Source organism: Mustela putorius, unplaced genomic scaffold (genome assembly GCF_011764305.1).
Source record: "Mustela putorius furo isolate JIRA1106 unplaced genomic scaffold, ASM1176430v1.1 tig00003976_pilon_pilon_pilon, whole genome shotgun sequence".
Classification (NCBI taxonomy): domain Eukaryota; kingdom Metazoa; phylum Chordata; class Mammalia; order Carnivora; family Mustelidae; genus Mustela; species Mustela putorius.
Window position 1 is genome coordinate 2,599,341 of NW_025422118.1, and position 18,175 is coordinate 2,617,515.

The following is an 18,175-nucleotide window of genomic DNA, read 5'->3' on the forward strand; positions in this document are numbered from 1 at the left end:
TTTCCTCTGGGAAATATGAAGCCTCTAGATATCCAGCTGAACATTTTTAGCATCTTTCTGCTGAGGTCTTATTGCTTCCAACACCAATATCCTAAACGTCACCAAACCAGCTCTGCTCATACACAGGACACACATGGGTCTATGGGAAGCTCTCACATATCTTTTACTCTGGCAAGCTGTGAGAATACGTGCCCAATCCTGCCACCTTTCTTGCTTTGCCATCAAAGTTGCTAACTAGCCACAGACTCTGGGATTTTGAATCTTGCAGGGGGTATCAAGAGTCCAATACCTGGCTTCCCAAGTGTAAGGAGGCACTTCTGAAGCTCTTTAGGGGTTAGTTCCACTGAAGTCTTTTCCCATAGGTTTGAGGTGAGAGAGAAGGACACATCCAATTCACAAGGAGTAGGGTAAGTAAAACAGTACAATATGGCTCCTTTAAGAAATCTTCTACCTATTTCTTTCTTCTTCAACCTCTTTTTTTAGACTGGTAGTGGGTAGTCAGCTATGGGTTAGAAATTGATTCTTGACTATTTCCTTTGGATGTTTTAGACTGGGCTTCAACTTAGGGCTTCCTCTGTGACGTTGAGGAAAAAAATTCTATTTTAATATCCCTTTGAAATTATAATAATAGCTAATTTATGTTGAACACTTGTTATATAACAGCTACTCTTTCATACATGCATTATCTCGCTCAGTCCTTCCCACGATCCTTTAAGGAATGAGAAATCCAGAGAAGTCAACTAATTTATATAAAGTCACCCAGGTTGTAGGTTACACAATTCTACCAATGCTGTGTATTTTCCTTTTAGAAAAATGAGAACGATTTTGTTTCTCAGAAATAAAATGCTATGCATTCATCAGGGGGAATAAAATGCTACAACTGTTTATAATTCTGGCTTTCCAATGGTAAGACAGAATGTTGGAGCAAAATTAATAACAACTGTCACTTGATAAGCATTTTAATATATTTACTTGCCTAATTCTCACAGCAGCCTTGTGATGTGAATGGTTTTGTCTTCACGTTGAGACCAGGAAGAAATTGCATGATTTCCCCTAGATCATACAACCAGGAATGACTGGAGCCAAGATTTAAATTCAAACTTTCAGATCATGACCCACAGTTTACCTTTCTCTCTACTCTGATGGGACACACTAGCAGAAGGAATGTATTTCATGGGGTCTCTGAACTGTGGCAAATGTTTCAAGTTTGATTAAAGCTACTTTCTAACACATTTGACTAGATGAATCAATATTATAAAGAAGTCAGCATATTTACTAAACTCTTTGAAAGAAAAGAACATCTTATTCATCTCGGAATCCCTAGTGGCTGGTCCAAAGTTTATACTTTATTAATGAATGAATTGAATGAATTAAATTAATAAACAAATTAATGAATAACTTTTTTAAAAAACTCTTTGGTGGAAAGTAAGCTTTTATGCGAATTAGATTATTATCCATCTCTTGGGTATTTGCATTTTATAAGATGATCCTGGAAGAATTCCAGTGAATGAGATCTAAAGCTGAATTTGTGATTTTGCCATTGGAATAGGGTTGAAAGAGTAATCGAGACAGAGTTTTTCTCTGGGGTCTCAAATTTCTTTGCAGATATGACAGCATACCATGTCTATATGCTTAAGAAAAAAGTAGTATTATCTTTGTTTGGGTTACAAAATGTCCAGAAACTTTGTATCTCAGGAAGCATGTTCTCCCCCCCCCACACACACACACTTTTTTTTTTTTAATTACATTCAATTTGCCACATTCTAATAATTTCAGGCATCCAGAAATGGAGCAACCTGCTTCTAACTTCTACTAAGGGAAGCGTTGGCCGGGTTTTGTAAGGAGGATTGAAGTGTTGGTGGGGTAGACCAGATGCCCTTTTAGATACTCTGCCCAGAACTTTTTAGAGATTCTGGAGTTCATTCAGGTAGTGATGGCAAGGATGCAGCTAATCAAGTGTGTCTGTTGTCCACAGGTCTGAGGCGCAATTACAGATGTACGATCTGCAGTGTCTCTCTAAACTCCATAGAACAGTATCATGCCCATCTGAAAGGATCAAAACACCAGACCAAGTAGGTACTTTCATACTTTTACCCTTCTGTCCTTTTGTATATAATTTATAGCATGGTGGGGGAAAAAAAAGGCTAAACATTTTAATTATTTCAAAATAAGTCAATGGAAACTACATCTCTTTATCTCAAAATTTCCCCTGATATCTACACTGAAACCTCTAGAACCTGCCTAGCACAACTTAAAGATGGCTTCTCCTTTTTTAGCACAAGTAATGACAGGCTCTTTCATCTGCTTGTTTTCATTCTTTAATTTTTTCAAGAACAGTTCAGCACATTTTCACAAACTTTGGGAAACTCTTAGATCTATTCTAAGTGTTTTTAAAGAAACGATGTTATTTCTGTTTGGGAGATGTGCCAGGCTTCGGTGTTGTGAAGTCAAATTCTATGAATATCTTCTACCACTTACCATTTTTAGGTGAAAATTGTTGATTAGTACAGAAACCTAACAAATTCTCTGGTATCTTAAGTTATTTGAATGCATAGCTATTTCTAATTAAATGACAGCTCATTCTGTTTTTCCTCCCAAATTCTCATAGTTTTTAAACCAGAATAGGCTATCAGGCATAATTTCAACTATATTTATACTGTGCATCTTTAAAAAAAGATCAGTGATGTTAGCTTTGTAAGTATTTAAAATCGCTGCTAGGACTACTGAGAAAATCTAATAAAAAAGGAAAAAACAAAAAAAAAAACTCAAAAATATGTAATTTTCCTAAGTATAATTGTTTTGATTTCTCTCATATTCATTACCAGAATCATTCAACAGATTTTACTGTATCAAGACCTCATGAATAATGAATGATTCAGTCAACAAACATTTATCGAGTGCCCACTACATGTCAGACTCTGAGGTGTGCCCTGGGGAAGAAAAGCTGAACTGAATTAGATCTTTCTCTTGCAGAGCTAGCTCCCTTCCAGGCTGGGGAAATAGTCATGTGAGCACAGGGATTGTTCTATAATATTGTGAACACCCAGAGCTTTGAGAACCCAGGAGGGAATAACCAGGGCAAGACTGACAGGAACATCTGTACAGAGCCTGAGCTTGAACACATAAATGAGGTTGTGGTCTGATTTTGCTCACCATCCTAACAACCTTGGTGTCTTGTTGGTACTCAGTACGTATGAAGGGCTTCATAAATATTTTTGATGGAATGAGTGTGTGATTCTAAAAGAACTAGTAACAATTTTCTATGCAGGCGTATGAGGAAGGTGCTTTCCAGACAAGGACTTTTTTTTTTTTTTTTTTTTTTGCAAAGCTATTATAAAGATAGAGGTTTCAGGGGTCTAGAGTAGGTGAGGAAATTTAAGCCCCAAGTTAGCGATGGCCTCTCAGACTTCACTCAGTTTATGCCTTCTCATGAGTCAAAGCCCCTTTCATGACTTGCTAGTACTCTAATCCGCCCCCAGAGGATTTTATCAAGGTAATTCTTCAAAAAAGAAGATTTTTCTCTGATTTGTTGTGGGGCACCCTGAATGCTTGTATTGAATACTGACACTGCTGACCTACCCCAGACAGTCTATCCATTGTTTCTCTAACTAGCACGTTTTAAGAGGCACCAAATGTGTTCTAACCCATAGGCATCTGATGGACACAGAGATGCATTTCAGGTAGCTGCAACAGTCAGTGAAAGTCTTTTAGGAACATGTGTTTATTGCTGTTAATAAATAGAAAATGGTAGAGAATAATGACTTTAAGTGGCACAAATTCCGTAAATATGTCTTGCATATAGTATCTCCAGCTTCAGGAGACTCTCTGCCTCTCCATGGGTACAGGCCTTTTCACATCCATCCTCTCACTGAATCCCCTGAACTACCTTCAGATAAATAGCATTAACCCATTATTTTATACAAGAACACGAAGGCTAAGGGAGACCAAAGAACTAATTGAACATCCCCTTGCCAAAACTGGCAGAATCAGGACTGAACTTAGCAGTGTCTGACTCAGGCTTCTGCTTCTCCCATCTCTCTGAGTTACTACAGACAGGCCTGGCATGGAGGACTGCCAGTAGAGTATAATGATGAATTTTGAAAAATAAAGCATTACTTTCCTGGTGGCTTTAATAAATATGAGTGACTTTAGAAAGGTTCGTCTCCTACCAATGCTGCCTTCTTTCCAGTAAACAAGATACTTGTCCCTACCACAGTAAGCACAAGGTTGCTCTCTTTCTAATGAGTGAATTGAGGGCAAAAAGCCCTTGCCACATGACTGTTTCATCTGCCCTTATAGCTAAGGGATATTGTGTGGTGTGTGTGTGTGTGTGTGTTTCTAAGACAGATTCTTCCATGATTTTCTGTAATCTCCCTGTTAGTTTTGGCATCAAATTTATGCTAATATCATTAAACAAGTTGAGAGGTTTTCCCTCTTTTCTAAACCCTGAATGAGTTTGTAGTAAACTGCTATTACTTCTTATTTAAATATTGGGAAGGGGATGCTTGGGTGTCTCAGTCATTTAGGCATCTGCCTCCTGCTTAGGTCATGATCCCAGGGATGCTGGGAATGAGTCCCCCATTGAGCTCTCTTTACTTGGCGGGGAACCTGCTTCTCTTTCTGCCTGCCACTCCCTGTGCTTGTGCTCTCTCTCTCCCTCTCAAATAAATAAATAAAATCTTTAAAAATAAATAAATAATTTTAGGAAGAATTCATTGGGAAGCTATGGTGACTATACTGTGGGAATATTTTTATTAAAAATTTAATTTCTTGGTGGAGTCAAGATGGTGGAGAAGTAGCAGGCTGAGACTACTTCAGCTAGCAGGAGATCAGCTCAATAGCTTATCTAAAGATTGCAAACACCTGCAAATCCATCGGCAGATCAAAGAGAAGAAGAACAGCAATTCTAGAAACAGAAAAACAACCACTTTCTGAAAGGTAGGACTGGCGGAGAAGTGAATCCAAAGCGAGGGGAAGATAGACCGTGTGGGGAGGGGCCGGCTCCTGGCAAGTGGCAGAACAACGGAGCACAAAATCAGGACTTTTAAAAGTCTGTTCCACTGAGGGACATTGCTCCAGAGGCTAAACCAGGGTGAAGCCCACGCGGGGTCAGCGTGGCCTCAGGTCCCGCAGGGTCACAGAAGGATCGGGGGTGTCTGAGTGTCACAGAGCTTGCAGGTATTAGAACGGGGAAGCCGGCTACAGAGACAGAGCCGAAGAGTGAGCTCCCAGCTTGGGGTTACCTTGAACTGGTTGCAGCCTGGGTGAGCTCAGAGCGTGGCCGGAGTCCAGGGAGATGGGAGTAATTGGGCGCTATTCTCTGAGGGCGCACTGAGGAGTGGGGTCTCGGGCGCTTGGCTCCTCTGGGCCAGAGACCGGGAGGCCGCCATTTTCATTCCCGTCCTCCGGAACTCTACGGAAAGCGCTCAGGGAACAAAAACTCCCGAAAGCAAACCCGAGCGGATTACTCAGCCCGGCCCCTGGTAAGGGTGGTGCAATTCTGCCTGGGGCAAAGACACTTGAGAATCACTACAACAGGCCCCTCCCCCAGAAGATCAACGAGAAATCCAGCCAGGACCAAGTTCACCTACCAAGGAGTGCACGTCCAATACCAAGGAGAGCAGCGGAATTCCAGAGGAGGAGAAAGCAAAGCACAGAACTCATAGCTTTCTCCCCATGATTCTTTAGTCTCTCACTTAATTTAATTTTTTTTCAATTTTGTTTTCTTCTTCTGCTAAATGTTTTTTTAACTTTTACCCTTCTCTTTTTTAACGTTTTTTAACTAGTTTATCTCATATATATATATCTTTCTTTTTAATATTTTTTCTTTATTTGTCTTCTTTTTTAAATTGTTTATTTTTTTTTTTCTGAACCTCTTTTTATCCCCTTTCTTGCCCCCCCCCCCACGATTTGGGATCTCATCTTTGGTTAAAGCATATTTTCCTGGGGTATTTGCCACCCTTTTAGTATTTTACTTGCTCCTTCATATACTCTTATCTGGACAAAATGACAAGGCGGAAAAATTCACCACAAAAAAAAAGATCAAGAGGCAGTACCAAAGGCCAGGGACCTAATTAATACAGACATTGGTGATATGTCAGATCTAGAGTTCAGAATGATGATTCTCAAGGTTCTAGCTGGGCACGAAAAAGGCATGGAGGATATTAGAGAAACCCTCTTGGGAGATATAAAAGCCCTTTCTGGAGAAATAAAAGAACTAAAATCTAACCAAGTTGAAATAAAAAAAGCTATTAATGAGGTGCAATCAAAAATGGAGGCTCTCACTGCTAGGATAAATGAGGCACAAGAAAGAATTAGCCATATAGAAGAAAAATGACAGAGAATAAAGAAGCTGAGCAAAAGAGGGACAAACAGCTACTGGACCATGAGGGGAGAATTCGAGAAATAAGTGACACCATAAGATGAAACAACATTAGAATAATTGGGATTCCAGAAGAAGAAGAAAGAAAGAGAGACGAAGAAGGTATATTGGAGAGAATTATTGGAGAGAATTTCCCTAATATGACAAATGGAACAAGCATCAAAATCCAGGAGGTACAGAGAACGCCCCTCAAAATCAATAAGAATAAGGCCCACACCCCGTCACCTAATAGTAACATTTACAAGTCTTAGTGACAGAGAAAATCCTGAAAGCAGCCCAGGAAACGTCTGTAACATACAATGATAAAAATATTAGATTGGCAGCAGACTTATCCACAGACACCTGGCAGGCCAGAAAGAGCTGGCATGATATATTCAGAGCACTAAACGAGAAAAACATGCAGCCAAGAATACTATATCCAGCTAGGCTATCATTGAAAATAGAAGGAGAGATTAAAAGCTTCCAGGACAAACAAAAACTGAAAGAATTTGCAAACAATAAACCAGCTCTACAAGAAATATTGAAAGGGGTCCTCTAAGCAAAGAGAGAACCTAAAAGTAGTAGATCAGAAAGGAGCAGAGACAATATACTGTAACAATCACCTTACAGGCAATACAATGGCACTAAATTCATATTTTTCAATAGTTACCCTGAATGTTAATGGGCTAAATGCCCCAATTAAAGGACACAGGGTATCAGAATGGATACAAAACCAAAACCCATCTATATGTGGCCTACAAGAAACTCATTTTAAGCCCGAAGACACCTCCAGATTTAAAGTGAGGGGGTGGAAAGCAATTTACCATGCTAATGGACATCAGAAGAAACCAGGAGTGGCAATCCTTATATCAGATCAATTAGATTTTAAGCCAAAGACTATAATAAGAGATGAAGAAGGACACTATATCATACTCAAAGGATCCGTCCAACAGGAAGATCGAACAATTTTAAATATCTATGCCCCTAACATGGGAGCAGCCCACTATATAAACCAATTAATAATAAAATCAAAGAAACACATCAATAATAATACAATAATAGTAGGGGACTTTAACACTCCCCTCACTGAAATGGACAGATCATCCAAGGAAATAAAGGCCTTAAATGATACACTGGACCAGATAGACATCAGAGATATATTCAGAACATTTCATACCAAAGCCACAGAATACACATTCTTCTCTAGTGCACATGGAACATTCTACAGAATAGATCACATCCTTGGTCCTAAATCAGGTCTCAACCAGTATCAAAAGATTGGGATCATTCCCTGCATATTTTCAGACCACAATGCTCTGAAGCTAGAACTCAACCACAAGAGGAAGTTTGCAAAGAACCCAAATACATGGAGACTAAACAGCATCCTTCTGAAGAATGAATGGGCCAACCGGGAAATTAAAGAAGAATTGAAAAAATTCATGGAAACAAATGATAATGAAAACACAATGTGTGGGACACAACAAAGGCAGTCCTGAGAGGAAAATATATAGTGGTACAACCTTTCTCAAGAAACAAGAAAGGTCTCAGGTACACAACCTAACCCTACACCTAAAGGAGCTGAAGAAAGAACAAGAAAGAAACCCTAAACCCAGCAGGAGAAGACAAATCATAAAGATCAGAGCAGAAATCAATGAAATAGAAACCAAAAAAAAAAAAAATAGAACAAATCAACGAAACTAGGAGCTGGTTCTTTGAAAGAATTAATAAGTTTGATAACCCCCTGGCCAGACTTATCAAAAAGAAAAGAGAAAGGACCCAAATAAATAAAATCGTGAATGAAAGAGGAGAGATCACAACTAAAACCAACGAAATACAGACAATTATAAGAACATACTATGAGCAACTCTATGCCAACAAATTTGACAATCTGGAAGAAATAGATGCATTCCTAGAGACATATATATTACCACTACTGGACCAGGAAGAAATCGAAAACTTGAACAGACCCTTAACCAGTAAGGAGATTGAAACCGTCATTAAAAATCTCCAAACAAACAAAAGCCCAGGGCCAGACGGCTTCCTGGGGGAATTCTACCAAACATTTAAAGAAGAACTAATTCCTATTCTCCTGAAACTCTTCCAAAAAATAGAAATGAAAGGAAAACTTCCAAACTCATTTTATGAGACCAGCATCACCTTGATCCCAAAACCAGACTAGGATCATATCAAAAAAGAGAGCAGTAGACCAATATCCTTGATGAACACAGATGCGAAAATTCTTGCCAAAATACTAGCCAATAGGATTCATCAGTACATTAAAAGGGTTATTCACCACGACCAAGTGGGATTTATTCCAGGGCTGCAAGGTTGGTTCAACATCTGCAAATCAATCAATGTGATACAACACATCAATAAAAGAAAGAACAAGAACCATATGATACTCTCAATAGATGCTGAAAAAGCATTTGACAAAGTACAGCATCCCTTCTTGATCAAAACTCTTCAAAGTGTAGGGATAGAGGGCACATACCTCAATATTATCAAAGCCATCTATGAAAGACCCATCACAAATATCATTCTCAAGGGAGAAAAACTGAAAGCTTTTCTAAGGTCAGGAACATGGCAGGGATGTCAGGAACATGGCAGGGATGTCCATTATCACCACTGCTATTCAACATAGTACTAGAAGTCCTCGCCTCAGCAATCAGACAACAAAAGGAAATAAAAGGCATCCAAATTGGCAAAGAAGAAGTTGAACTACCACTTTTCACAGATAACATGATACTATATGTGGAAAACCAAAAGATTCCACTTCCAAACTGCTAGAACTTGTACAGGAATTCAGTAAAGTGTCAGTATATAAAATCAATGCACAGAAATCAGTCGCATTTCTCTACACCACCAACAAGACAGAAGAAAGAGAATTTAAGGAGTCAATCCCATTTACAATTGCACCCAAAACTATAAGATACCTAGGAATAAACCTAACCAAAGAGGCCAAGAATCTATACTCTGAAAAGTATAAAGTACTCATGAAAGAAATTGAGGAAGACACAAAGAAATGGAAAAATGTTCCATGATCTGGATTGGAAGAACAAATATTGTGAAAATGTCTATGCTACCTAAAGCAATTTACACATTTAATGCAATTCCTTTCAAAGTACCATCCATTTTTTTCAAAGAAATGGAACAAATAATCCTAAAATCTATATGGAACCAGAAAAGACCTTGAATAGCAAAAGGAATATTGAAAAAGAAAGCCAAAGTTGGTGGCATCACAATTCCGGACTTCAAGCTCTATTATAAAGCTGTCATCATCAAGACAGCATGGTACTGGCACAAAAACAGACACATAGATCAATGGAACAGAATAGAAAGCCCAGAAATAGACCCTCAACTCTATGGTCAACTAATCTTTGACAAAGCAGGAAAGAATGTCCAATGGAAAAAAGACAGCCTCTTCAATAAATGGTGTTGGGAAAATTGGACAGCCACATGCAGGAAAATGAAATTGGACCATTTCCTTACACCACACACGAAAATAGCCTCAAAATGGATGAAGGACCTCAGTGTGAGAAAGGAATCCATCAAAATCCTTGAGGAGAACACAGGAAGCAACCTCTTTGACCTCAGCCGCAGCAACTTCTTCCTAGGAACATCGCCAAAGGCAAAAATGAACTATTGGGATTTTATCAAGATAGGAAGCTTTTGCACAGCAAAGGAAACAGTTAACAAAACCAAAACACAACTGACAGAATGGTAGAAGATGTTTGCAAATGACATATTAGATAAAGGGCTAGTGTCCAAAATCTATAAAGAACTTAGCAAACTCAACACCCAAAGAACAAATAATCCAATCAAGAAATGGGCAGAAGACATGAACAGACATTTCTGCAAAGAAGACATACAGATGGTCAACAGACACATGAAAAAGTGCTCCATATCACTCGGCATCAGGGAAATACAAATCAAAACCACAATGAGATATCACCTCACACCAGTCAGAATGGCTAAAATCAACAAGTCAGGAAATGACAGATGCTGGCGAGGATGCGGAGAAAGGGGAACCCTCCTACACTGTTGATGGGAATGCAAGCTGGTGCAACCACTCTGGAAAACAGCATGGAGGTTCCTCAAAATGTTGAAAATAGAACTACCCTATGACCCAGCAATTGCACTACTGGGTATCTACCCTAAAGATACAAACATAGTGATCCGGCGGGGCACGTGCACGCGAATGTTTATAGCAGCAATGTCCACAATAGTCAAACTAGGAAAGGAACCTAGATGTCCATCAACAGATGGATGGATCAAGAAGATGTGGTATATATACACAATGGAATACTATGCAGCCATCAAAAGAAATGAAATCTTGCCATTTGCGACAACATGGATGGAACTAGAGCGTATCATGCTTAGCGAAATAAGTCAATCGGAGAAAGACAACTATCATATGATCTCCCTGATATGAGGAAGTGGAGATGCAACATGGGGGTAGGAGAAGAATAAATGAAACAAGATGGGATTGGGAGGGAGACAAACCATAAGTGACTCTTAATCTCACAAAACAAACTGAGGTTTGCTAGGGGGAGGGAGGTTGGAAGAAGGGGGGTGGGGTTATATACATTGGGGAGGGTATGTGCTATGGTGAGTGCTGTGAAGTGTGTAAACCTGGTGAATCACAGACCTGTACCCCTTTGGATAAAAATATATTATATGTTTATAAAAAAGTAAAAAATAAATTATATTATGAAAAAAAAATTAATTTCTTCAATGAAACAAGCCCATATTCTCTATTTCTTCTTGTATCGATTTTAAATTAGTTATTTGTCAATGAATTTGCCAGTTTATCTATATTTTTAAATGTATTGGTATAAAGTTGTTCATGATACCCCTTTTTTTATTTATAATTTTCTGTAGGATATTTCTCATTCCTAATATTATTTGTCTCTTCCTTTTTTAAAAAATGTTGACCATTTTTATTAGAAGTTTGTCAATCCTTATTAGTCTTTTTGATGAATGAATGCTGGGGTTTGTTGATTTTCTCTGAGAATAGTTCTTTTCTGCCATTTAAAAAATTCTTTTCTTTCTACTCCCTGTGGATTTAATTTGCATTTCCCCCTAGCTTCCTCACAGGAAAGTATAGATCATCAATTTTCCACTGTTTCCTTTCTCCTAATATATGGATTTCAGGCTCTCAATGTCCCTTACCACATTGTTTTAGCTACAACCCACAAGTTATTTTTTGTATCCTAGAGGTTTTATTAGGTACTATATCTTATTATTATTTATTTCAACTTACTCTCTGATTTTTAGTGTAAGTTCTTCTACTCATGACTATTTAGAAGTGCTCTGCTTACCACTTAATATGTAGGGGCTTTTTCTATTTATATTTTGGGGGATTAATTTATACCTGGATTCCCCTCTGGTCAGAGGACATACTCTAAATGATTTCAATCTCCTAAAATTTGTGTAGACTTGCTCTATGCCCCAGGCAAATGTTCAATTTTGGTAAAACTTCATGTTCCCTTGAAAAGAATGTGCCTTTTTCAGTAATTGGATAAATGGTTCTATATATCAATTAGGTCAAGTTTTTAAATCTTGTTCAATATTCAATGTCCTTACTGATTTTTTATCTGCTTATTACATTCATGAGAAATAGAAGGACTTAAAAAAAAAAACTTCTTACTGTAGGTATGCATTTGCCTGGGTGTCCTTTTAATTCTATTTCTTTTATTTATATATTTAAAGGTACACTATTAGATGTTTACAAATTTAAGAACTTTTCAAAATATTCCTTAAATTGGCCCTTTTTATCACCTTTTGTTCATCATGAAATGTCGTTCATTACTAGTAATACTTTCCTTAAAGTATACTGACATCTGCTGCCCCCAATTCTTCAAAGCTTTCAAAGTTTTCCCTTTAAATTTTTTTGAAAGATTTTATTTATTTATTTGAGAGAGAATGAGAGACAGCATGAAAGAAGAGAAGGTCAGAGGGAGAAGCAGACTCCCTGTGGAGCTGGGAGCCCAATGTGGGACTCGATCCTGGGACTCTGAGATCATGACCTGAGCTGAAGGGAGTCGCTTAGCCCACTGAGCCACTCAGGCACCCTTTCCCTTTAAATTTTATCCAGCTTTTATTTTTTCTCAAGTGAAAGGTTTGTACAGTATCAGAGCTGGAACTGGAAGTCAGCCAAATGGTTCTTAATGACCCTAATCTGACCGATTAAATCAATGTAAGTATTAAGGTGTCAGTAATTTTCAAGGTCTTATATTTATATTTTTAGTAATAACTTCTAGAGAGGTGTTGAGATGAGAGATTATTAAATTTTGTAGTGGAAAGAGCACTGAATTTTGAGTCAGGAGATTTTATTTCTAATACAACTTTGCCACTGAGTGACCAGGGACGGTGACAAATCTTCTTTAGGTCTCAATTCCTTTGTAATAAGTACTTAGTGATGACAAGAACATGACAAGTGTGTGTCCACTTTCCATACCTTGCTCATGATCCTGGTATTCCTCTCTACTAATCCTGACTTCAACCTTAACGTTCTTTTCAACACAGGTCCCCAGTCAGCCTTCAGCATTCCTTGGAGCTAGCAATGTTCTTTCAACATTATGTCCAGGAGCTCAGAAGGTGAACTTTTTTGTAAATAGTGTCTTTGCAGATATAAACAGTTAAGAATCTCAAGGTGAAATCATTCTGGATTTAGGGTGGACCCTGGATCTGATGCATGGTGAATTTATGAAAGGAAAGGAAGGGATATTGGGACACACTGAGAAGCAGGCAGAGACAGAGGCAGAGACCGGGATTCTCTCTACAAAACAGGGAACACCAGGAGCCAGCAGGGGCTGGAAACAGCAAGGAAGGATTCTCTTCTAGAGCTTTGGAAGGAGCTGCTGATGCCTTGATTTCAGACTTCTATCCTCTAGAACTGAAAATAAGCCACCCAGTTTGTGGTGCCTTTTTTAGGGTAGCCCTGGGAAATGAATACATTGTGAAATCTACTTACCTTGTTCCATAAGTATCCCTAAGTCGTGTTTTTCTGGGTACCTTCTTCCTTTTCTATGCCAGTAATGATGACAATGACAATGACAATGATGATGGTGGATATGGCAAGGGTGCCACCACTGTTAACTGGAAGTGAAACTTCTGTGCAACTGGGGTATAGCAACAAATTAAAATGCTTTGAAAGTGTTACTATATATAATACACATGGCATCCCTATTAATGGCCAAATGTGAGAAAACTGAGATTCACAGCAGTGACTTGTCCAAGACCCCAGAAATATGGTTGGCAGACCCAGGAGTAGAAGTCAGATTATCAGCCATTAGTACTATTACTATTATAATAATAATTAAATAATACCATTATTATCATATTGCTTTTTACTAGTATTAAAGAGACTTTTTCTTTTTTGGCAAATATCATAAACAGCAAAATGGCAGTCAAATTTTGCTCCACAATTAAATAAGAAGAAAAATACTAAGTATCTAATGATATTAAAGGTTTAGAAATGCAAATGATCATACTGACATATGAAGCAATTGCCTATTAGTAGATTTTTCAGGGTTTCCAGGGGATATAGTCTGTCAATTAGTACAAATGATTAAAATGAAATTTAAAGGCACATGAGTACATACCATAGACTAATGAACAATTCTCCCATAATGGGCTTAAATTTGAGTTTAGGGAACACTTCAAGCCTCAGGACATTATATTACCTAGAAATAATGGATATAAAAGTTGTCATTACTTACTTTGATACTTCAGTTGGTTGAAAATGAGACACAAGTGTCTAAGAGAATAAATCAGGCTGACCAAAAGTTAGTAGAAATTTCTAAATGTTCTTCTTTGAAAAGAAGCTTTGAATGACAATATCCATTGCTTTCTCTGCAGTTTTTCCCAGACTTTTCCCAAAGTCTTCATATTGTTCATTTTCCCATCATATTCATTTATTTCTTAAGTGAAATAAATAATTGGGTAATAGAATGAAGATTTAGACTAATTTTCAGAGCTGGAATATGGTTGTTTTATTTTTTATTTTTTAGATTTTATTTATTTATTTGACAGATATTACAAGTAGGATATCACAAGTAGGCAGAGAGGCAGGCAGAGAGAGAGGAAGGGAAGCCGGATCCCCGCTTTGCAGAGAGCCCGTTGCAGGGCTCAGTCCCAGGGCCCTGGGATCATGACCTGAGCAGAAGGCAGAGGCTTTAACCCACTGAGCCACCCAGGCGCCCAGGAATATGTTTGTTTTAAATTCCTTGGAATTTAGTTCCTGCATTTAGGATAGCGGTTAGTTATCTGAGGAGTGTACAATAATAAATAAGATAGTTTTACAAATATGGCAACCATCAAAAACTGTCTGTACTTTTAATAAATAAAAGTAGTTTAAAGCCCCAAGAAATATTTAGAAGCAAACAAATAAATGAAGAAATTAATGCATGGATGTCTCCAAAGGCTAAAGATCTAGATATTTTTGTGGAATTTTCAATATGGTTTATTGGCACTAACCAAATTTTTTTTTAAGATTATATTTATTTGAGAGAGCTAGAGAGTGCAAACACACGAGTGGGGGAGGGTTAGAGGAAGAGGGAGAGAAAGAGATCCAAAGCAGACTTCGTGCTGAGCAGGGAATCTGATATGGGCCTCCATTCCCAGGACCCTGAGATCATGACCTGAGCCAAAGGTAGACATTCAACCAGCTGATCCACCCAGGTGCCCCTGACCAAGAATTTCAATAATCAGAAGGTTTGGGACTTTGGTATTGTGCTATATTTTTTCATAAGAAAGTTTTCTTTTCTGAAAAACATAAAATACACACACACACACACACACACACACACACATATATATTTGTGTGTGTATATATATGTGTGTGTGTGTGTATATATATAATTATGTTTTATATATGTATATGTATGTATACATATATATATATATAAAACCAATAATAGCTGGGATAAGCAGGGCTTATGACAGGCTTTAAAAAGAGCCACCTTTCCCAAAGAGGGTCAAGTTATTTCCCTTCAGCTGATAATTTATAAGTTGCTAGGAAAAGCTTAGAATCAAGGGTGAAATCTAGAACCTAAGGCAACTGATTTGCTTATCCCACATTATGACTCTGGCTGTGCAAAATGGCTCTTCTAGAAAGTGGGGCTTATGGAGTGTCACCAAGCCTTTCTAGCCAAAGGGAATCCCAGGCACTGTAAATCTTGCTCAATGTCCACAAAAGCCAAACTGTAGAAAGAACAGAGATGTCTATTGACAGAGGAATGGATAAAGATGATGTGGTGGATATATACACAGTGGAATATGACTCAGCCATCAGAAAGGATGAATACTTAACACTTACACTGACATGGAACTGGGGGGGGGTATTATGCTGAAGGAAATAAGGCAATCAGAGAAAGACAATAATTCTATAGTTTTACTCACATGTGGAATATAAGAAACAGCACAGAGGATCATGGGGGAAGGGAAGAGAGACTGAATGGGAAGTCATCAGAGAGGGAGACAAACCAGGAGAGACTCTTAACTCTAGGAAAGAAACTGAGGGTCGCTAGAGGGAGGTGGGTGGGGGGATGGGGTAATTGGGTGATGGGCAGAAAGGAGGGCCTGTGATGGGGTGAGCAATGAGTATTATACACAACTGATGATTTATTGAACTCTACATTTGAAACTAATGATGTATTAGATGTAGGCTAATTGAATGTAAATTAAAACAAAAGCAAAACCAGGGAGCCTGCTGCAGGCATGAGGGACAGGGTTGTGGCAGGCCTGTGGGTCAGAGATGTTCTAGCCCTGTTTTTTTTGTTGTTTTTTTTTTTTAAAGATTTTATTTATTTATTTGACAGAGAGAGATCACAAGTAGGCAGAGAGGCAGGCAGAGAGAGAGAGGAGGAAAACAGGCTCCCTGCTGAGCAGAGAGCCCGATGTGGGACTCGATCCCAGGACCCTGAGATCATGACCTGAGCCGAAGGCAGCGGCTTAACCCACTGAGCCACCCAGGCGCCCTAGCCCTGTTTTTAATAGGCAGAACATTCAAATCCACTACTGTCAGGAGCCCTTCCTTCCTCGAGGAAGGCCTCTGATGAAACAGAGTTCAACTTCTGAAAAGGAAGATACAAATTGGAAGGGGAAGTGAACCATGAGAGACTATGGACTCTGAAAACAATCTGAGGGGTTTGAAGTGGCGTGGGGGTGGGAGGTTGGGGTACTAGGTGGTAGGTATTATAGAGGGCACAGATTGCATGGAGCACTGGGTGTGGTGAAAAAATAATGAATACTGTTATGCTGAAAATTAAAAAAAAAAAAAGTAGAAGACACAACAGCCTATAGAGAGAATTCCAGAGAAGCCAGAGAAAAGCTATACATCTCACTATATATAGCAGTAATGCACAATCCTGAAAGCTCTATTTTTCCAAGTCTCACTTGCATGCTTTTGCTATATACGCCATACCTAGGGATACATTATAATTACCGTATGTGACTAGATTAGGCCCTTGCAGGCTTGAGAAGAACTAAATAGGGAGCACTTTCATTCTTTCATATTACTTCTAGAATTACCACTGGTACCCAATATTCTTTAGCTCCCTCATTTACCAGCCCCCTCCTTTTCGGGTGGACTGATAATCATTATTTTGTCCTGCCTGAAATTTGCATAAATCATGGCTGTCTCCAGAGAAGTTGCTAGCTGATAGTTTAGTGTCTTAGATTTAATTGTGGAGACTATTATGGAGACAATTGTGGAATTGTCTTTGTTATGCTGCTTCAGTGATTTGTCCAGGACCAGTCACCAAGACTTGGTTCCAAAGAGTGGATTTGCATGGAGAAGAAAAAGAACTAGAAGGAGAGTGGTGCAGCCCAGCAGGCCTGGCCTGCAAGACATATAGCTAAAGTCCCCAGGTCAGCACCACGTCTCACACCCTGGGAAGTTAATAACAACAACAACAACAACAACAAAAATTAAATCAGTCGGGGCACCTGGGTGGCTCAGTGGGTTAAAGCCTCAGTCTTCAGCTCAGGTCAGGTCCCAGGGTCCTGGGATCAAGCCTCGCATCGGGCTCTCTGCAGGGAGCCTGCTTCCCTTCATCTCTCTCTGCCTGCCTCTCTGCCTACTTGTGATCTCTGTCAAATAAATTAATAAAATCTTCAAAAAAAATTAAATCAATCTGTTGAGACTCAATTTACATACAAGATGAATAGATTGAAGGGGTACAGTGGATGCGTTGTGACACTTGTGTCCACCACGTCACGAGCAGCCAATCAAAGTACAGAATAGGATTTTCATAACCACCAAAAGTTCTCATGGGCCCCTTTTAGGCTCGCCCCCCCCCCCCCATCCACAGAGCCAAACACTGATTTCTGTCCCCACAGCTTAGTTTGACCTGCACCAGAACTTAGTGGAATATAATATGTTATGCATTCTTCTCTGTCTGGCTTCTTTCGCTCAACATAATGTTTTGGAGATGTGTTTGCCCTGTTGTGTGTGGCAGCCATTCATTCTTTCTCTGTGTGGTTGTGAACAAACCATGTCGCCTCACTGAGCTTCAGTGTCTTCATCGAAACAGGAAGGGGCCGGAAAATGGGAGTCATCAAAGTCTCTGTCATTCCTAACATTCTCTAATTTTATGACTTTGAGGTTTAAGCTTCTTTAATTTTTTTCATATTTTTCAACTGCCAGAAGATTGGCTGTAAAATGATTTTTCTTTTGTGTTTCCTTCTCTGCTGCCTGGTGGCCCAGAAGCTGACAAATCCTTGAAGAGTTAGCCCTATGAGAGGAGAGGTGTCCTGGAGGCCTGGTCTTAAACTAAAGACAGAGGAACTCGTCAAATGCTTATGACT

The 18,175-nt window shown here is 38.9% G+C and overlaps 1 protein-coding gene across 1 annotated transcript in view; it reads left to right on the forward strand.

The window, feature by feature from the left end:
* Positions 1-18,175, forward strand: part of ZMAT4 (zinc finger matrin-type 4) — a 362,525-nt gene that overhangs the window by 299,459 nt on the left and 44,891 nt on the right. The window contains exon 6 of the mRNA XM_045070975.1: positions 1,976-2,072. Coding sequence (XP_044926910.1) covers positions 1,976-2,072 — 97 coding nt within the window. The remainder of the gene's footprint in view (positions 1-1,975; positions 2,073-18,175) is intronic.